Raw genomic sequence first — 22,640 nt, forward strand, 5'->3', positions numbered from 1 at the left:
TTTTTCTTTATGTAATCCTCTCTAAGTTGTTAAAGAAAATCTATGATATTACTGAACGTTTTTGAAGTTGGATGGGTATGATTAAAGTGTATCTGCAGTTTGGGAGGCACCTTGGCAAAAATACTTGAGAACTGAACTAACTGAAAATTTTTCTATATATTGTCAAACAGGTGCGAAACAAATACAGAACAGTGAATCTATGGCATATTCAACAGGCTACAAATTTATTTAGAACCAAGAGCCACATTGCCATAGGTGTAAAAAACAATCTATAGTTTGCGGACACATTTGAAGACTTGAAGAATTTGAGCATTCATCTGACTACTTAAATAAGTAAATGATTTTCTACTAGGGAGTTGGGAGATTTCAGATTTCCGCATGGCATTGAAACGAAAAGCTTTTAAAAAGACTTACAAAGTGAGGCAGATGCTGAATGCATTAGTGATTTGAGGAACATTTTAGTAAGGAAGGTATCTCGAATGAATTAATTATGCAAACGTAACAATTTCCAAGAAGGAAAACACTCTCAGATAAATGCAAGTTTTAACAGCATCCAACATCCTCATTTATTTCCATATTGCTGAAAGAATTCAGTTTCAGGAGATTTCTGACATAATATTCTTAGAAAATCACCATTAAATGGATTCTAGTTAGAATGCTGTGCCAGTGGTGTCGAAAGAGTTTGGACACTTTATAGTTTTGGAAAGTGTCAGTGGCCTGAGCTCATGCATTCCACCAATTTGATCTTCTGACTTTTCTATGGTTGTCAGAATATAAATTTTGGGTGGGTTTTCCCTTTGAGAAGACTACAACAAGAAAAGAGACCATAGAGAAGAAAAAGAAGATGAAGAGAAAGAGTAGTAAAAAGTGTTTAAAGGTGTTTTCCAGACACTAAAAATGTATGGCCTATCCTCAGGATAGGCCATCAATAGCTGATGGGTCAGTGTCCGACTTCGGGACCCCCGCCTATCAGCTGTTTTGAAGGGGCTGCAGCGCTCGTATGCTTCTGCTTAATTTCTTCTTGCTCACTGTGAATCGTCGACATGAATTTAGCGGCGATTCACAGGTATTGTAGCCTTTTCTCCCACTCACTTCTTGTCGACGATTCACAGTGAGCAAGAAGAAATGAAGGAGAAGCAGCGCTTGTACAAGTGTTGTGGCCCCTTCAAAACTGCTGATCGGCGGGGGTCCCGAAAGTCGGACCCTGACCCATCAGCTGTTGATGGCCTATCCTGAGGATAGGTCATCAATTTTTAGTGGCTAGAAAAATGGATAAATGGAAAAATAAAAGTTATGGCTCTTGGAATGCGATGTTGGTAAAACTAAAATAAAAAAAATTGACTGTATGTTTAAGGGGTTTATAAAGCTACATTGAATATCTTATTTATAGATGTGATATATATATATATATATATATATATATATATCTGAGAGAGAGTAGAGAGTAAGAGAGTATGAGAGTGAGAGACAGAGAAAGCGAGAAAGATAAAGCCCCACAGTTGAGTAATTATCTAATTCTTAGTAAAAGTTATTGTAATTTACAAATAATGTTATACAAATTCTATAAATATATATATATTCAAGAAATATGAAAAATAAAGTTTACCTGAGTACTAGTGGTTTCTTGGAAGCATCGACCAAGCTGGGATTTTGTTGAAACTGGATATACATTGGATACAGTCTGCTGATGTGGGTATACAGAATGAGGTAACTGGTGTTTCTGGACACCATGGTAAGACACATGTGTTTGCCCTATTTGACTGTCTTTTTTCTGAGTGGATGAAGAACTTGCAACTCGGGACACTTGGTGAAATTGAACAGAAGCCTCCGGTGGGTGTTTCACGTGGATGTTAACCATGTTTGGGGGGAAATTAACTAGAACAAAAAGGCAACTGTTTAATGCACCACAATTACTGTAAGACTCACTAAAGATATCATAAAAAAAGAGATTACACAATACAGTGGTTGCAAAGGTGTCAGAATAAACCTTTGAATAGCATTTTTTTTATAAAAAGGTCAGTCAGTGTGATTGGTGCAACTTTATAAATAGTTTTTATTAAAAAATTACTTTTACTTTTTGAGATACAGTTGCCCTGTATTCTCTATACAGAGCAGCTGTTTCTTTCGCTATGACCTGAATCCGTCAGCCCCACGGACCTGACGGGTACAGTGTCAGCGGGGCCTCTGACACGCAGGATCCACCTGTAATCTATCACATCTAAATTATGAACTTAGATGTGATAGATTATAGGTGGATCCTGCGTGTCAGATACACGCAGGAACCGCTTTCACTTAACCCATCAGTCCCGAGAACCTGACGGGAGCAGGATTTAGCGAACAGTATACAGAGCAGCTGTATCTCAAATAGTATAAAGAATTTTTAATACAAAACTATTTCTAAAGTTGCACCAATCACACTGACTGACCTTTTTATTAAAAAAAAACAAAAGAAGCCATTAAAAGGCTTATATAGCTTTTAAATTTGGATCCTAATTGTAAGTTTCACTCCCCATGCCGTGAGCACCAGGAGTTCAAGACAACTCACTAGTCACAGTATTAAGGTAAGTTTACAATTAACATTTTCAGTAACTCACTAATACTTTAATCCACAGGCTATGAAGTCCGTGACGACACAGTGACCTACTGCATGCCCTTTGATGCATCAGTACTACATTAACAACACTAACAATATAAAAAAGTAAAAACATGCCTTACCTTTAATGCCTTGTTGCCCTGTTACTGTGAGTGGTAAAGTGTGGGTAGAATGGATCACATGAGATCCTGATGCTTTTATTGAATTTTGCTGGTGTGGATACTGTTTTTGCCCATTTCCGTTCTGCACTGGTATATGACAGAGCTTGCCGATAAAATTAGGTGGACATTGACATTTGTCTCGAGCCGTACATTTGCCTCCATTCATGCAAGGAAGATGACATATAACTAAAAAATAAAATCAATCCTTCATTTAATTAAACATTGCATAAACCTTGAAGGTCAAAATATGTCTAAACAGCTCAGTTGTGTTATAAACATTAAATTACCCAGAAAATAAATAACAAAGCACAAGTTTCTCTGAACGTAATGATTTCTATACATATTTCACTGTTTAGCATTATCATTTCTCTTAATATCGTTGCCCCTAAACCATAACCTAAATGACATCATTTGTTATGTTACACTATATTTTCCATACATTATTTTACAACAATTCTATATATAAAAAGTTTTCTTCAAGATGTACTTTTTGAGAATGCACATTTTAAAATTGTTTATTTAATGATTTTTCAGTTTAACTAGATTTTGTGACATATTCTTATTTTAAGAAAGATAGTCGAACAGCAGCACACGTCTCCGGATAATCAAAGTGGTTTTATTGTCAGAACATCCACGACAAACAGGCAACGTTTCGACCCATAGTGAGTGTGGGGTCTTTGTCAAGACTATGGGTCGAAACGTTGCCTGTTTGCCATGGATGTTCTGACAATAAAACCACTTTGATTATCTGGAGACGTGTGCTGCTGTTCGACTATCTTTCTTGGAATTCTACAATATGCCGGAATGGGTTTGCCTGGCTTGACAGCGTGCACCGCACCAGACTCGGGTTTTTTGCTGCTTCAAAATCTTTCACTTTGCTTCATATTCTTATTTTAGACACAAATGTCAAACTATACAAAAGCAGAAACATAACAGCATCATAACACTATAGCATTAGTCAAGACAACAAGAAGAGATCTATTGTTTATGGTGAAAAGAAATTTAGAACTGAAGCCCATGGCAACTGCATAGTTTTCCTTTCCACTGCTTTTTCTTTTACACATGCCCCCCCCCCCATTTGTTGTAAACAAGTGACATACACAGTTTTTGAGTTGTTTTCTTTTATTAAGAATGTTGTTACATTCAATATAGAACATTATTTTCTGGTTAATATGGAATTAGCAAAATAACAGAGAATGGCAGAGATAAACCAGAAATCTACTGTGAGAAATTGTTAGGCACAGTTCACATCACGTTTTGGCCATACGTTTAACGTGTATACAGAAGCTCCCGATGTACACGCTAAATGTGTCCATAGTTCTCATTTGTCAGATGGAGGCCAACAGAGTGTCCTTTTGGCCTCCGTCTAGCCAGTATATGTAAAAAAAAAAGGTATGGAATAACGTAGTAGACTACGCTACTCCATCCTGCAGAGTCCAGTAAAAAAAACGTATACATTAAACAGATAAGTTTTTTTTAACATAATAGCTTATGGGTGACAGATGCCATTGTTAGGCATCCCTTAAACAGATATGTCATGAGCTTTTCATGATGTATCCGTTAAATTGAAGGCATGCAGTAAACGGATGCTTAACGGTGGCATCCACTACCCATATGGAAAGTTTCCCCAGCCACACATTTTTATTTAAAAAAAATAAAAAATTAAAAATGTCATAGCCTGTGTACATAGCCTTTAAAAGAATCTATCTTTCTTAACACCAAAAGTACAGACACTGACTAATAGGAAGATTTAATATATAACCTTTATTAAAGGGTTATTCCGGTTAAAATGTACACCTTTTCAGTCCACCCTGGCAAATGCATTATATTTGTTTACATTGGTTGAGTCCTGCAGGCTCTTGTTAGCTAAGCATGTGCAGTACCTCAAAACGTGACCTTATTGACTTTCCATGAATCACCGTGATCGCACATTGGACCATGCATGTGCGTTTAGCCCAATCATGCAGTACAGACTTTAAGTGTAAAGCATGTCATGCTGCTATACAACGGACCAATCAGAGCGCATTGTCAACAGAGGACAGCGGGGAACTCTGGAAATTGTAGTAGAGAGTTCACTAGGCAGGTCATGCGGATCATGATAAAAACGCCATACTATTTCGCTGGTGTAAAGAATAGCATGTATAGCATGTTCATTCTTCACATGAGGTGGTGAAAAATATCAGGAAGGCTTTTTGATACCAATAACACTCGTTTGGGGTATTTACCAAGGGTCTGCAAATTACTGCAAAATTTGGGAATTAGTTATACCAGTTCAGGAGCCATTTGTAATTTTTTGGCAGCTACAGCTGAGATGTTTTGGCTTGTACCTGGCTCTGATTTTATTAATAAACTGAAGACCATGAATTGTTCTCTTCTACCAAGTTGTTAATGGGATTCTGCGAGACTAAAGGATAGGCTATAAATGTTTAAATCCCAAAAACACCCTTTAACAGTTCTATACAGCCCTCTGGATATGGTGACAGCCAGTATACGTTTGAAGATAGCATAGTGATGGGGCAGCTAACTTAAAATGTTAAACAGGCTTTCCTATTTGAAAGATGTATAGCATATCCACAGCATATGCCATAAATATCTTATAGGTGGAGGTCACACCTCTGGGATCGCACCCTTTGGGAGAACGGGGGTCCCTTGACCCGCTTTTGCCAAGAGAGTTGGCCAGCATGTGGCCAAATTCAGTTATCGCGCACGCAAGCTTGTTTGGCTCTTTTTGTAACTCCCATAGACTTAAAGGAACAGTGTCACCACAATTTTTTTTTTAATATGTTAAAGATGTTAGTGCTTTATTAAAAACGTTTGGATTAATTTGTGTGTTTGTGTGTTACTTTTTTTTATTTTTACACTTTTTCTTCCCTATGGGGGCTGCCATTTTTTTTTCCATTTCTGTATGTGTCGATTAACGACACATACAGACATGGAATACGGCAGCTCCAGTCCCATAGGGACTGCGAACGGGGCCCGTTCCATCCACTATCATGTACGCCTCTGTGTGGGAACGGCGCATGCGCCGCTCCCACACAGTTCAATTTGAAATGCGTGCTGTCCGGCGCCATTTTCCTGTGGACCGGAAGTCGCGGCCGGACAGTAATATTACTACTTCCGGTCGCGGCTTCCGGACTTGTGCACATGGAGCAGCGGCAGCAGACGGAGCGGATGAACCGGAGGGAGCGGCGGCGGCGACTGGAGCAGGTAAGGGATTTCTATGTATGTTTGTGTTTCAGTGTGTGTTTACTACTGTATGTAAACCTACTACACTGTGTGTTAGCTCAAAAAATGGCGACACACAGTGTAGGAGGTTAGACCGTTCAACCCCCTCGTTTCTCCCGGCACTAGCCAGGATAAAGGAGGGGGGGGATTCTGAGAGCTCACTAGAGCGAGGGATTTTTACCCAATTTTGCAGCATAAAGCAATGTGGTTGCTTTACCACATGCAATGCTGCAATTTTGGGAATGGCTCCATCTAGTGACCAGCAATGGAAAATATTATAAATTAGAATCCAATTGAATCCAATTTATAATATTTTCTGACTCGTGAAAAAAAAAAAAAAAATTAGAACAATCTTTAATCACCTACACACTAAGGCCTCATGCACACGACCGTGTTTTTGCGTCCGCAATTCCCCCGCAAATCCACGGGAGAATTGCGGACCCATTCTTTTCTATGGGGCCGTGCACACGACCGTAGTTTTTGCGGTCCGTGCACGGCCCGGGAACCCGGACCGCAGAAAGTACGGACATGTCCTATTATGGTCCGGAGTTGCGGTCCGGGCTCATTGAAAACAATGGCCCGGCCATGTGCATGTGCGGGCGGCTTGCGGCTGACAGTCCGCTGACAGTCCGCAGCCGGCCGACACGAAAATCACGGGCGTGCACACGGCTACGGTCGGGCTACGGTCGTGTGCATGAGGCCTAATTGTTTACCTAAAAAAAAAAAAACATGTTTTGCTGACAACACATTCCCTTTAAAGGATTTTTCCCATAATCATCATTTATCACCTATCCACAGGATAGGTGACAAATGTCTGATTGGTGGAGTCTGACTGCCGGGACCCCCACCGTTCCCAAGAATGGGGGTCCCAAGTTCCCTATGTGAATGGAGCAGACTGCGCCTGCTTGTTCAGAGCTCCATTTATCTTCCATGAGAAAAAGCCTAGTGGTCGAACCCCACCGATCAGACATTTATCGCCTATCCTGTGGATAAGTCATAAATGCTGATTATGACAAAACCCCTTTAACAGAGGGAGCCGTGCAGCTCTCCATATAGTCTGCATTTCCGGGCAAAACAGGATCAGGGGATCCCCATTTTCCAATTTTCTTGCTAATTTCCCAGTGGTATTAGAGGGACCTTCACAAATCAGACATTTATATGGCTTTAAGATATTCAAAAAATGCAACTATGATCAGTGGTTTTACAAACACATGTTAATTTCAGTTATTCCATGGAAAGTGGTGATTTTTTTTAATGTGCAGCTTGCCTGGTTTGGTTCCTTGTAAACAAGGTTTAAGTGGAAAAGCTTCTGTTACTTTTGATTAAAAATTCAGTTTTCAGTTTAGGCCAGTGGGATTTTATAGTAAATCTACAAAAAGTGTACTCCAATAAGTACTCTTCTCTTAGAAATGATGGAAAAGCTATTTTTGAATTTGTGTAAGAAACAAAGCAGTGGCATGCATAAAGGGTAGATTATTGGTTTAGCAAATGTTATACTGGAGACTGTAAAGAGCGAAAAGGAAAACACACCAGAGTTAAAGAAAAAAGGAAGCAGAACAATACCTGAAGAGCAGAGGACAGTTCTGACAAAGGGGGGTTTTGAATGTGAACCTGCAAAGAGGGGTAAGTTTAAGCCAAAGTAAAACATATAATGAATATGCATAGAGCAGGACCTGGCTTTAAAGAGGCTCTGTCACCAGATTATAAATGCCCTATCTCCTACATAATCTGATCGGCGCTGTAAGGGTATGTGCACACACACTAATTACGTCCGTAATATACGGACGTATTTCGGCCGCAAGTACCGGACCGAACACAGTGCAGGGAGCCGGGCTCCAAGCATCATACTTATGTACGATGCTAGGAGTCCCTGCCTCGCTGCAGGACAACTGTCACGTACTGAAAACATGATTACAGTACGGGACAGTTGTCCGGCAGCGAGGCAGGGACTCCTAGCGTCGTACATAACTATGATGCATGGAGCCCGGCTCCCTGCACTGAGTTCGGTCCGGAACTTGCGGCCGAAATACGTCCGTATATTACGGACGTAATTAGTGTGTGTGCACATACCCTTATGTAGATAACAACAGTGGTTTTTATTTGGAAAAACGATAATTTTTGAGCAAGTTATAAACTATTTTAGGTTTATTCTAATTAGTTTCTTAATAGACAACTGGGCGTGTTTTACTTTTTACCAACTGGGCGTTGTGAAGAAAAGTATATGATGCTGACCAATCAGTGACCAATCAGCGTCATACACTTCTCATTGTTCCAGGCCATTGTTACAGTGTGATTGTGCGGTGAAAGAAGTTGGGCTGGAACAATGAGAAGTATATGACGCTGATTGGTAACTGATTGGTCAGTGTCATACACTCTTCTGTACAACACCCAGTTGGTAAAAAGTAAAAACACGCCCAGTTGTCTATTAAGAAACTAATTAGCATAAATCAAAAATTGTTTATAACTTGCTTAAAAATGATTGTTTTTCAAAATAAAAGCCACTGTTGTTATCTACATTACAGCGCAGATAAGATTATGTAGGAGATAGGACACTTATAATCTGGTGACAGAGCCTCTTTAAACAATGATCCAATGTAAAATCTCTCCTATTAATGCAGGACATACAAAAGAGAAACATTTCTCTGGTTGCCCTAATTTTCCATCAGAAAGCTTTAGATGGTTGGTGGAAATGTCACCACTGCAGTGAAATAACTATTGAGATTAATATATACATAGTATGGAAAACTTTTATTATTTAACATTATATACAATATAATTTGTGGCTCCTCTTAAGCAAAAAGGCTATATTCACAATGCGTTCATTGTGTATGCTTGGCATATGCCAGTACAGGTCGGCAAACCTTTTTTAAAAACGTTATTAAAAGTGTAGTCGGCTACACTTTTCAATGTAGAGGCATCCCCCAAAAATGTTTTTTTATTTTTAAGGGCAATATATGTGAAATTGTATTGCACACAGTTGCATACATGGGGGCTATATGTTCACCACATACGGTTAGAGATTTTTTTTTTATAGTACAAACTAAAGCTCAGTAAACTCACAATACAGTTTTCAAATGATTATGGCATTTATTGTATATAAAAAAGTTCTCATCATGGCATGTGGGAAAAAGTACGTGTCGTTTAGTTACTCAGTCAACCAGATAACTACTTTTAATAGAAAACATTGCTTAATGGGGTTGTCTCATTGGACAACCCCTTTAATATGGGAACTGCGGAGATGATCAGTTGATCATATACGGTCTGACTCCTGAGGCCCCTATCAAACAGCCGATTTTGTCGGGGGAAGCTGCGTCACCTGATAATTTCCACTACAGTTGCCAAATAGTGCATATGGACAGGAGTTGTCCTGATGGGACAACTACTTTAAAAAAGACTTTCCAGCAAACAATGCCGAGATAAAAATAAATCTTTGAAAAGAAGGGAAAAAAGTTATTTAAATTTATTTATATATCTGGAAAGGGTTACAAAGTGGTGTATCTCGCAGAAGAAGGCCAGCCTTCCAAATTTCTCCAAAGTGCATCAATGACTCATACAGGATGTCACAAAAGAAAACAGGTGAACATCTAAAGAACTGCAAGTCTCGTTCGCCTCAGATAAAGTCATAAAGTCAATAGGGCAGATTTACTATAAAATGTGCCAGAATTCTGGTGCACATGCCGTGCACCACATTTATTAACTGTTTTAGACACTTTTCGGCTCTCACTAGACAAGGAGGCATGGCTTGACAAGAAAAGGGGTGTTGTGTATTGGAAAGAGGCATGACTTAAAATGGGCTGCTGTGCGCCAAAATTGTGGCGCAAAAACTGGCGTACACTAAGCCAACCAATGGGTGGTATGAAGAAGAGAAAAGTTCCTAACATGTCTAGCATGATGCACCAAAATGATCATACAACACTATTATCATGCACCACTTTGAGAAGTTTTAGCGCATCTTTTGACTGCCTGGTCTAAGTTTACATTGTCTAAATCTAACAGCTTTAGTAAGTCTGACACATTCTTCCATGAATTCACCATTAGAAGGAGACTGAGTAAAGATGATATCCGTGGAAGATTTGTAAGGAGAAAAACACTGCTATCTTAGAGAGACATAAAGGCTCATCTGACGTGTCAAAAACACCTTGAACCACAAGCCCCACTCATGGGGATTGATGATCCCATTACTTTTGGTATAAATCTAACACAACACTCCATAATAAGAACATCGTGCCAACAATCAAACATGCCATAATTGACAGAATGATGAAATCTGTGCTTTACTAGAAAATCCTTAAAGAGGGCGTTTTTTTTTTCGTTATGTCCAACTGGGCGTATATTGTGCTTTTAACTGGGCGTGTTTACATGTATGACGCTGACCAATCAGTGACCAGTCAGCATCATACACTCAATCCATTTATTTACACAGCAGCGATGTGCAGCCACATAAACAGAGATTAACGTTAATCAAGTGTCCTGATAATGAATACACATGATCATCCAGCCTGGACGTCATGTGTATTCAGAATCCTGACACTTCTGAATCTTTTCTGTGAGATTTGCAGCAAGGGAAACAAAATCTCGTTTACCTCCATAATCTCGCGAGATTTCGTTTCCCTTGCTAGAAATCTCAAAGAAAAGAGTCAGAAGTGTCAGGATTCTGAATACACATGACGTCCAGGCTGGATTTCATGTGTATTCATTATCAGGACACTCGATTAACGTTAATCTCTGTGTATGCGGCTGCACATCGCTGCTGTGTAAATAAATGTAGAGGAGTGTATGACGCTGACTGGTCACTGATTGGTCAGCGTCATACACGTAAACACGCCCAGTTAAAAACACAATACACGCCCAGTTGGACATGACGAAAAAAAAACGCCCTGTTGTCCATTTCAAACCTCATTTGCATATATATAAAATAGCTCATAACTTGGCCAAAAATGAAAGTTTAAAAAAAAAAAAAAGTTACTGTTATCTACATTGCAGCGCCGATCACATGCAATAGGAGATAGGGATTTGAGAATCTGGTGACAGAGCCTCTTTAAGGTGAATATCTGGTCATTAGTCTGCGATCTGAAGCTCAAGAGCAATTAAGTTAAGACAATGTTCTAAAGCACAAAGTAAAGTCCACCTCTAAAATAAACAAAATTTAAGTTTGAAATAGCTAAATCAATGTCCTGACCACTAAGATGCTGTGGCAGTTCATGCTCAAAAGTCTGAATTAAAGAAGAGTTGGACAAAATTCTTCCACAGCAACGTAAAAAAGTGACCTCCAGGTATCAGAATCATTCAAGTGCAGTTATTAGGGGCACAACCAGGTATTCATATTAGGGGGGCACTTATGTTTTCATACACGTGATATAAGTATTGAATAGCGAGCAAAGAAAAGTTGCCATTGCATCGGGTTCCATTTAAGCTTAGCGTTTATTTTCATGGCAAAAGCAATGCATTAGCGACGTTTAGCTTGAGAAAGGTCAATTTCGAAACATAGTTAATGCATTGCTTTTATTCTTGCCATTAAAAATAAGCGCCAAGCTTTAATGGAACTCGGTGCCTTGGAAATTTTTCTTTGTTCGGTGTTCGTTCGGTAATATTGGATTACCGCTCCAAAGAGCCCAGGATTTATCAAGGAGGTGGTGCTGGGAACTTTTGCTTTGTTCTGTAGGTATTGGATAGCATTTTTTTAGCGTTTATTTTCATGGCAAAAGCAATGCATTAGCGACGTTTAGCTTGAGAAAGGTCAATTCCGAAACATCGTTAATGCATTGCTTTTATTCTTGCCATTAAAAATAAGCGCCAAGCTTTAATGGAACTCGGTGCCTTGGAAATTTTTCTTTGTTCGGTGTTAGTTCGGTAATATTGGATTACCGCTCCAAAGAGCCCAGGATTTATCCAGGAGGTGGTCCTGGGAACTTTTGCTTTGTTCTGTAGGTATTGGATAGCATTTTCCTTCAATAAATGAAATCATCATCATCACTGCATTTTGACTTTGCCTTATATTACAATTTGTTTGAATATTTGAAACAATTAAGCATGACTTGATGCAAAAACAGAGGAAATAAGGATTCGTTTTCACAACACTATGAAATTGGTGTAACTATTTATTACAGAAATGTAAGATTGTGGTTTAGATAGGTCAAATATTATATTCGTCATAGCCTGAAACTCTGCCTTTGGCTACAACCACATAATTTTCTAGTGTTTGGTCTTCAAACTCACTAACCCATAATGTCTTTTGAGATATCGACTGAATGAACTTGAGGAATGTTGTACTCATTCACACACAAGACTCCAGTCATCTCTCAGGCGTATAAAATTATTAGTCATATGTGACAAAAGAGAAAGTGAATGATCAGGACTCTTGTACATAGGAATGATACCCTTACGTCATAAAACATTATACTCTGCGCCTGAAGTTAATCCTTGAACACATATGATAACTATTAATGTATGCTGTATCCTCTTAGTCCAAACAACATGTGTATGGAAGCATGACTACAATACATATTGTATCATTAGTGCCTGAAGGGTCAATGCTGCTGTGGAATTCATACATTCTGATCTAAGTACAGGCTTCTATTCATTTCCCACTTGGTCTAAATGAGAACACTGGAAAGTACGAGAAAGTCATCCAATAAGGTCAAATGAAATAAGAAAATAATTCCAACACAATAAAAATAAGTATAGAGAATGGTTTTTATACACAGACATGTACATTTATCAACCGTACCGAGGTTAAATGGCCAGATACATCACAACATGTAGGCATTACAGGAGGATGGTGTCAGTAGTAGCTGCGTTCCTACCCATATATATCACCTAAAGAAATTGTGTGATGCCTATTTCTACTCAACAGTTCTTGTTTGGGGCTTTTTTGTTCCTCCTGTTAAATAACCCCTTTAAAAATAAAATAGGGCTACACATTAGAATGTCAGGACTTGTTCTGTCAGGGGTTACAAGATAAAGAAAGCCAGGAATAGTTGAGAAGCAAAGGAAAGAAAATGCTTCGCTTCTCAAGCTCCATTCCCGCTTAGAAGAACCTAGTCAATTGGCTCTTTTGCAGAGAAACCTATGAATAGTAGTCCAACAACTGAAGATCAGCTCCACAATACAGTTTGCCACACGTGGAAGACTTTAATGTGCTTGGAGTTAAAATAGAGAGGAGGGAGGACTAAGGGTGCAGTCAACACTTGGTGCATTTGTCTTCCAAACGGAACAATGTCCAATAGGAAAAATATTTTGCAACTTCGACAGATTTCTCAATTCCTTGCGTTGCAAAATACGCCACCTGTTACGGCACGATTAAGTATGACATTTCTCTGTTAAATCGCTAAAAAAAAAATGCTTCTTCTAGGAACATCCACCGTATGTATTCAGTGCCCTTGTGAGAAAAAGCTGCTTTTAGTGTGGCAAATCTTATTGACTGGCCTGCACAGAATCATTATGCCACTCTTGGATCTGAGTGGTGGAATTGAGCTACCGTACTTACTGGGTATGTGTCCACCAGCACTGGACATATTTGGTGGACGTTCTGAGAGAACACCAGGGAACTCCCTAAAAAAGAATGTAAAAGCAACATCTAGACACATGAACATTTTTTTAAACGATTTACAAATAAGTTGACTACTGGGTGTTACCAGTTTGGATGTGCCCTGCACACTGATACTGTCAAGTCAGTGCTGGCAGAGTGAGACCATGTAGAGACACACTCCTTTGTCAAGGGGAATGGTAACACCCAGTTGTCAATTTATTCATACATTTCTAGAAGAAATAATAGAGGAATGGCACAACATAGAGTTCTAAGAAAATATGTTCCAGAATTTTTTTTCCATGGGGAATACAAGTATTTACTAAAATAGACATGTCAGGAGTGGTGACAAGTCATCTTAAAGCGAAAACTGCGGCTGCGCCCCATGTTTCCAGAATGGGCAATAGGCTTTCAATTATATTTAATAGGACATATAGACAAGCAGAGTGTAGGAAATTGGTTGCAGGGCCTGCTGGCTTAGAATAGTACCAAAAATTTCAATTTTCTAACTTTCCTGTCTCCTGTATATTGAATGGTTTTGATACCTTTTGTGATAAAGGTAAATTCACTTGATAGACACCCTCGTGCTGTTAATTCCCTCTTTCTGTGGACAGATAACAATATATTACAACTAAGGACTAATCCAAGAAGGTTGGACTAATGTGTCTATCATTCGCTGTATAAACTGATACTGAATTTCGTTCAATAATAATATTTTTCACCGCCTGAAAGAACGATTAAAATGTCTCTTTACACCGTGTTCCAAATTATTATGCACATTGGATTTAAGTGTCATAAACATTTCATTATTCGTTTTTCAATTAAACTCATGGATGGTATTGTGTCTTAGGGCTCTTTGGATCATTGTAATCAATCTCAGACACCTGTGATAATTAGTTTGCCAGGTGTGTCCAATCAAAGGAAAACTACTTAAGAAGGACGTTCCACATTATTAAGCAGGCCACAGGTTTCAAGCAATATGGGAAAGAAAAAGGATCTCTCTGCTGCCGAAAAGCGTGAAATAGTGCAATACCTTGGACAAGGTATGAAAACATTGGATATTTCAAGAAAACGTAAGCGTGATCATCGTACAGTGAAAAGATTTGTGGCTGATTCAGAGCACAGACGGGTTAGTTCAGATAAAGGCATAATGAGGAAGGTTTCTGCCAGACAAATTAATAGGATTAGGAGAGCAGCTGCTAAAATGCCATTGCAAAGCAGCAAACAGGTATTTGAAGCCGCTGGTGCCTCTGGAGTCCCGCGAACATCAAGGTGTAGGATCCTCCAGAGGTTTGCAAGTGTGCATAAAGCTATTATTCGGCCACCCCTAAACAATGCTCACAAGCAGAAACGGTTGCAGTGGGCTCAGAAATACATGAAGACTAATTTTCAAACCGTGTTGTTTACTGATGAGTGCCGTGCAACCCTGGATGGTCCAGATGGATGGAGTAGTGGATGGTTGGTGAATGGCCACTATGTCCCAACAAGGCTGCGACGTCAGCAAGGAGGTGGCAGAAGAACCGTGCCTTCCGTAGCAAAAATAATCTTCATGCATGACAATGCACCATCTCATGCTGCAAAGAATACCTCTGTGTCATTGACTGCTATGGGCATAAAAGGAGAGAAACTCATGGTGTGGCCCCCATGTTCCCCTGACCTCAACCCTATTGAGAACCTTTGGAGCATCCTCAAGCAAAATATCTATGAGGGTGGGAGGCAGTTCACATCAAAAACAGAAGCTCTGGGAGGTTATTCTGACATCCTGCAAAGATATTCAAGCAGAAACTGTCCAAATACTCACAAATTCAATGGATGCAAGAATAGTGAAGGTGATATCAAAGAAGGGGTCCTATGTTAACATGTAACTTGGCCTGTTAAGTTTTTTTTGATTGAAAGAGCTTTTGATTTTTGTAACTATGACCTCCTGATGCTGTAAAAAATTTAACAAATTACCATTTTAGTTCTCTTTACAACCCTTAAAATGTTTTGATCTCTGTTGTGCATAATAATTTGAAACAGTGCATTTTGAGTTTTTTACTTCTAAAAAAAATCTGTTATCATTAGGAGATTTGTTCAATAAAATTCGCATTATACTCCAACGGTTGATGGCTTGAAGATTATGCGGACTGTCATTTGCATCGACTATTTAGGAAAATCAGCGAAAAATAACATTTGCATAATAATTTGGAATGCGGTGTATTAGTTAATTTTTTTAAAATGGCTCTACAAGCCCAGTTATCCAATGCAGGCAAAATCAAGTGGTGAGAAGGGTGAGAAGCATCAGTGGGTGATAATATATGTATCCACCCATAGATCGAAATCTCTCCTTATATCATAAACGTTCACTGAACCCTTGCCAAAAATTATCTACGTAATCCTACGCGTTTCAGTACCGCCTATCTCTCTGATACATCATCAGGGATTATTTAAAGATTCATATATCGACCGGTTAGCACTGTTTCTGTGCTTATTAAGCCTCCCGGCGTGTGAACCACTCAGATGTAATGGCCACGCACGCGCCAGAGAGAATATTATCCAGAATATTGCGGGGTCCTGGTCCCATTTAGCTGATTTTACTACTGGCTGCCTCTTTTGGGAGAAGGTATGTGTAGTACTTTGAGTTTTGGATCTTTGCATCTTTTACCTTTGGTGTTGGTCGGACTGTGAACACGAAGCCGCCTGGAGTTCCCCAGCGTTACTAGGGACGCTTCGTCGTTCGGGTGCTCTGGCTGTCAGAATTTTAGGCTCACCGCCATCCGGGACGTGAGAAATGACGTACTGAATGCGGATTGGTGGCCTGCCGAAATGACGGCAACAGAGAGAAGGGCTCAAGTCTTTAAATATCCAGCGTCTCTCCGGCGGGTGAGCGACCATTACATCGTGCATCGTGAGTCGTGCACACGCCGGGAGGCTAAAGGAGCACAGAAACCGTGCTAACCCGTCGATATATGAATCTTTATATAATCCCTGATAATGTATCACAGAGATAGGTGGTACTGAAACGCGTAGGATTACGTGGATAATTTTTGGCAAGGGTTCAGTGAAAGTTTATGATATAAGGAGAGATTGTGATCTATGGGTGGATACACATATCACCCACTGAGGCTTCTCCCTCTTCTGACCACCTGCTTTTGCCTGCAATGGAATAACTCGGCTTGTAGAGTCATTTTTAATAAATTAACTACTGTGTCTATCCTCACTAATGGTAAATCAAATGTGACCAGTTCCCACAAAAAAAGTTTTCTGGAAGTAGGTGTCAATGAGAGGTATCATAATATGGAGTATTTTCCTCTGAAGCTTCTAATCCAAAAGTCATATTAGGTCCCCAAGTTAAAATCGTACAAATGTATTTATGCCAAAGTGTATATTTACTTGTCATTTAATATTAAATTAAAAAGAGACATAATAATTCTTGACTATATAATTATTTTTGAAAGATTGACATGAGTGACTAATTCAAGACTTCCAAGATACCATCTTTGGTCTGTCATCGGGGAATTCTAAGATTTCAGTTCAACCAGCTTTGCATAGCACCTTACTACTGGAAAACCGGCATATAAACTGTTTAGCTTTCAAAGTTTCCCCTGGCACTGTTTCATGCCATAAATTAATCAACAAAGTTCATTTGATGGCAGCCATCTGAAACCGAGACCAAGACGTCTATATGGGAGTCAGCCAAAAAACAAGAGTTTCGGAATGAAGCACCTTCCATAGCAGTTTTCAGACACTGAGATTTCTTTACGTATTTCAAAGATGTTAGCATTAGTGCCAAAAAAAATTATCCTGGACCAATCTAATCCTATAAATAACCAGCGAGCATAAAGCATGTTACTATAGACTAATTTATATTGAAAGGAATACCCATAACAAGGGTTCACTTGCTATAAACATTGGATGTATGTTTAAGATCATGCTTCAAGTCAGCTCTCTTTTTATGGGTCTGGGCTTTGAACCAACTAAATTTAGGATTAAAAAAAATCATATATTTTGAGAAATGAACTGTAATACCCTAGTAAATTAATACAAACAAATCATATATTGTGGTAAAACACTGCATAAGTAAAGGAAACCAGCAGTTTTGTGCTCAGCTATGGTTTATTTGGTTTCCAAGAATAAGGTTTATATGAACCAGAAGTACAAACATGTATTTTTTTTCAACCTCTATAAAATAAATACACCATATATGATATGCAAAATAGCTCTCTTCCACAAGAGAATTGTCTCTCTAGTGCCTCCTATAGGTGACTAACACTTAAGTCAATGTCTGACTCTTTATAGAGCCGTGAAACACTTGCTACAGGTGGCACTGAAGGGACAATTTTCTACCTTCGGGAGGATAGCTATATGGCATACTTTTTTCCAGGGAGCACTGCCCGTAACACTCCGTTTTTTTTCACTGAACCAAAAGTTTTGCAGACTGCACTTTTGCTTCCGTCAAAAAACGGAAACCTAGCGAACGGAGACAAACGGAAAGCAACTGAAACAAAAGAATTACCACTGCAATAAATGGTAATTCTAACGGAGCCGTTGCTATCCGTTTAATCTTTCGATCCTCTTCCTCTGACGGAAGAGAGGTAAACAAATACTAACGGTAGTGTGAACTTAGCCTAAATAAAAATATTATTTATATGTACTGTATGTAATGCCTATGTATATGTTTTGTGATCTATATATACACACACAATATGTGTGTGAAAATATATGGAATTTTTTATGTGTACTGTATATGATGCAATTATTTACCATTACAGTAAATACGGACATTATTTATATGTACAGTATATGAAGTAATTGTTATTTATACAGTTTATACAATAGACCTGAGTCTAAGGAATAGATACTCTGATAAAAAAAACAGAGTAAGAATCCCCCCCAAAGCACTTTTTGTTTTATGTAATTTACTAATATATATTGAACCCACACTTGAATGCATACCTCCCAATCGTCCTGGATTCAGCGGGACAGTCCCAGATTCCGGGTGGTGTCCCTGTCCCGGGCGGTAGGTGGTATGTCCCGGTTTCAACTGTATCTGCATCCTCAGGATGCAGATACCGTTGAATCCAATGATGAAGCAGGGAACCGTCAGCTCCCTGATCCAGCATTCAACTATGGAGTCCCGAGCCAGAGCAGCACAACCTCTCTGGCCGGGAAATCCTGTCTATGGAAAGCCCTTGACGTCCCTGTCCGTATATGGACAGTGACGCCAGTGGCACCCCCTGGAGTGGAAACCCCGGCCAGAGCATCGGAAACGCTCTGGCCGGGGATTCCGCTCATGGAGAAACCCTTGGCGTCACTATCCATATATAGACAGTGATGTTAGGGGCTACTCCTGGAGCGGAATCCCTGGCCAGAGCGCTGCCGACGCTCTGGCCAGGGATTCTGCTCCTAGAGGGAGCCACTAACATCACTGTCCATATATGGACAGTGACGTCTGGAATTCCCCTCCTGGAGAAGCCCCTGGTGTCACTATCCATATATGGACAGTGACATCAGGGGTTCTTCCTGAAGCCGAATCCCTGGCCAGAGCGTTGCGAACGCTCTGGCCGGTGATTCCGCTCCTGGAGAAGCACCCTGGCGTCACTATCCATATATAGACAGCGACGTCAGGGGCTCCTCCTGGAGCGAAATCCCCGGCCACAGCGTGGCTGATGCTCTGGCTGGGGATTCTGCTCCTAGAAGAAGCCCCAATGGATCTAAAGGGGGGCATAGCACTATCTACAGGCAGGGTGGATCTATCTACAGGGGAAGTTAGCACTATCTACAGACAGGGTCGTGCTACCTATATGGGAACTATCTACATGGGCACTGGCACTTAATATGTGGGGACTGTGGCAAAATCTACATGGGCACTGTGGCACTATATGGGCAGCATCTACATGGGTACTGTGGCACTAAGTAGGCACTGGTGCACTATGTGGACACTGTGGTGGTATGTGGGCACTATCTACAGTGGGCACTGTGGCACTATCTACAGGGGCATTGTGGCACTATGGGGCATTATACTGTATGGGGGCGTCTGTGTGGGAATTATACTGTATGGATGCAGCTACGGGGGCATTAAACTGTATGGGGCAGCTATGGGGGCATTATGCTGTATGGGGCAGCTATGGGGCATTATACAGTATGGGAATATCTGTGTGGGCATTATGCTGTATGGGTGCATCTATGCGGGCATTATACTGTATTGGGAACTTATACTGTGCGATGGCATCTATTTGGCATTGTACTGTGTGGGAGGAAGCTATTTTGCATTATACCATGTGGAGGCACCTATAGTGGCATTATACTTTGTGGGGGTTATATTGGGGCATTATACTGTGGGGAGGCACTATGGGAGCATTATACTGTGTGGGCTGAACTGGGTGTGTATGGGCGGGGATTGGGTGGGATTAGAGGCATGGCATAAACACAAAAAAATTGCTGTGATGTGCTACGCGCACCACATCAGTTGTCCCTCTTTGCGATACTTGGAAGTTGGGTGGTATGCTTGCATGTGACACTTTTGTTAGAGCTTTATTATTACTTTACATGGGAAATGATCTTCTGAAATGTCAAAGATACATGTGGGACGATCACTTTAATAAAATCTGTGATTTTGGACCACTACTGAATTCCAGAATCAAAAGGTCGTCTCTAGACATAGCTTAAACCCCTTTGGCACAGTTCATAGATTAGTGTTACTAAATAACCTGACACAACATAAGTAAAGTGATTTGAATGAACCTCTGAGAAGTGCCTAAAGGGTTTGAGCGCTTTATATAGCCTATCATTCTGAAAATCAGTGATGATTTGACATTACGGACCTCACCAAAAATATCTACTCATATGTATCCATGACATGATCATTTTGACTAGATTTCCCCTTTAAATTACAGTTACAGTTTTTTTTCCCCTTCAGTTTGACTGTAACAGAATGTCATTAGTTTGCCACTCAGTAGTCTGGAACTAATGAATTATAAATTATAAAAATAGTTTAAAGTACATTTAAACCTCGATTGTGCCATCATTTAGAATTACACATTAGTGAAGGAATAAACCCACATGTCCAGAATAAATATACAAAATTTTAGTAATAGGCTTATTTCATGCCAGTGCAATATTCTGAAGACTTCATTAACTTAATCAGAAGCTTAAGACAAATAAAATATTTCAGATAGATCATTTACAAACCAATTAAGAGGAATTTATAAATTTTTCTATGCTAGTTTTCAAAATTCGCAATTATGTGTACAAAAGTTTGCGACTTTTGAAGCATTTATGCTGCCCACACCAGTTTCCCGAAAAGTGGGTGGAACTTAGTTAAAGGGGTTTGGCCTTCCATTGCCCAACAAATTTACTATAATTTAAACCAGAAACTGACGTAAATCATAGCAGAAATTCTATTCCCTTTCAAGCACAAAATCAGTCAGGGATTAGATCCTAATTTAATAAGAGGCGTGCACTCTTAATAAATCAGGCACATCTTACTCCAGCTATCTTTATATTAAAACTGGTGCTTGAATTGACTAGTCTTTATAAATGTCCCATTTGTTTGCGTTTATATGTATTTTTGCTTTTCTGCAAATGTAAATAAATTTTTAGAACAGATGTACTGAATTACCTACAATGGCCAAAACTAACTCACGAGCTCTGATCAAATCGCCTCCACTAAATAGCCACATGCTTCAGATCTCAGACAATCTCTTTAAACACAGTAGCATGATTTGGCAGCAGGTTCTGCTCAGCATACTGCTTGTCAGAAAGGAAATAATACTTATATAAAGGTATGGTGCTCCAGACGATTTTTCCCAAATAAGGCCTGAAAAGGTTTGTGCGAAAGTTGTTCCAAGAAACGTATTACTTTAACTAAAAGACCTGCAGTATTCTTAAAATGGTTTGAAGTTAGTTTTTTTCTATTTGGCTAGTGATTTTGCTGTTTGATCTTGTATTTATAAAATAATATAAGCATGCCTTATGCCTTATTCACACGACAGGGTCCGAGTGTCGGCCGATAAAATCGGCTGTTTAGGGCCGTTCTTCACGGCCGGTTTGCATCCGTTTTGCATCGGTTCCGATTCCATTCCGGGCCGTGTTGCCGTTTTTAACGGCCGATTTTGACCCATTTTGCGTCTGATTTTTTCCCCTGTCCGTTTTAAAATCGGATGAATTTGATTTGTACATTTTTGCCACACACTTCCCTCTGTAAATAATGCCAAACACTACCCTCTGTAGATACTGCCACAGCCCCCCTGTAGGTAGTGCCACACAACCCCCCTGTAGGTAGTGCCACACAGCTCTCCTGTAGGTAGTGACACACAGCCCCCTGTAAGTAGTGGCACACAGCCCCCTGTAGGTAGTGGCACACAGCCCCCTGTAGGTAGTGGCACACAGCCCCCTGTAGGTAGTGGCACACAGCCCCCTGTAGGTAGTGGCACACAGCCCCATGTAGGTAATGCCACACAGCCCCCTGTAGGTAGTTGCACACAGCCCCCTGTAGGTAGTGGCACACAGCCCCCTGTAGGTAATGGCACACAGCCCCCTGTAGGTAGTGGCACACAGCCCCCTGTAGGTAATGCCACACATTCCCCTGTAGGTAATGCCACACAGCCCCCTGTAGGTAATGCCACACAGCCCACGTAGGTAATGCCACACAGCCCCCCCATAGGTAATGCCACACAGCCCCCTGCAGGTAGTTCTACACTGCATCCCCCCATAGATGGCACCCCCCCCCTACCTGTCTGCAGATAGTGCCACCATTCCAGGAGAAGTCCCTGATTTCAATGTCCTTCAGAAGTGCCTGACGTTACTGTGTCCATATATGGAGCAGTATCCCCAACCACATCGCCGGGGATTCCGCATCAGAAGTCGCTGACTTCACTGTGTCCATATATGGACACAGTGAAGTCAGGGACTTCTCCTGGAGAGGAATCCCCAATCCCCGGCCACAGCATTGCCGAAGCTCCTACAGGGACAAAAAACATACCCTCCTCCTCACATGCACTTCGCACTGTGAGGAGAAGGAGAGAGCGAGCGATGGAAGACACGGCCGTCACTTGGAGCACATACAAGTGATGGCCGTGTATTACCCGGCCCCATAGATTTCTATGGGAGCCGGGCAGCCGGGAGAACGGCCGAAAATAGGGCATGTCCCATTTTT

General features: G+C 40.4%; 1 protein-coding gene across 2 annotated transcripts in view; it reads right to left on the reverse strand.

Annotated features, from left to right (window-relative positions):
- Window positions 1-22,640, reverse strand: part of LTBP1 (latent transforming growth factor beta binding protein 1) — a 380,067-nt gene that overhangs the window by 137,221 nt on the left and 220,206 nt on the right. For both annotated transcript variants that reach the window (XM_075862823.1, XM_075862821.1), the window contains 2 exons: window positions 2,716-2,940; window positions 1,607-1,875 (listed from right to left, as the gene is read on the reverse strand). In XM_075862823.1, coding sequence (XP_075718938.1) covers window positions 1,607-1,875; window positions 2,716-2,940 — 494 coding nt within the window. The remainder of the gene's footprint in view (window positions 1-1,606; window positions 1,876-2,715; window positions 2,941-22,640) is intronic.

This window comes from Rhinoderma darwinii, chromosome 4 (genome assembly GCF_050947455.1).
Source record: "Rhinoderma darwinii isolate aRhiDar2 chromosome 4, aRhiDar2.hap1, whole genome shotgun sequence".
NCBI lineage: Eukaryota > Metazoa > Chordata > Amphibia > Anura > Rhinodermatidae > Rhinoderma > Rhinoderma darwinii.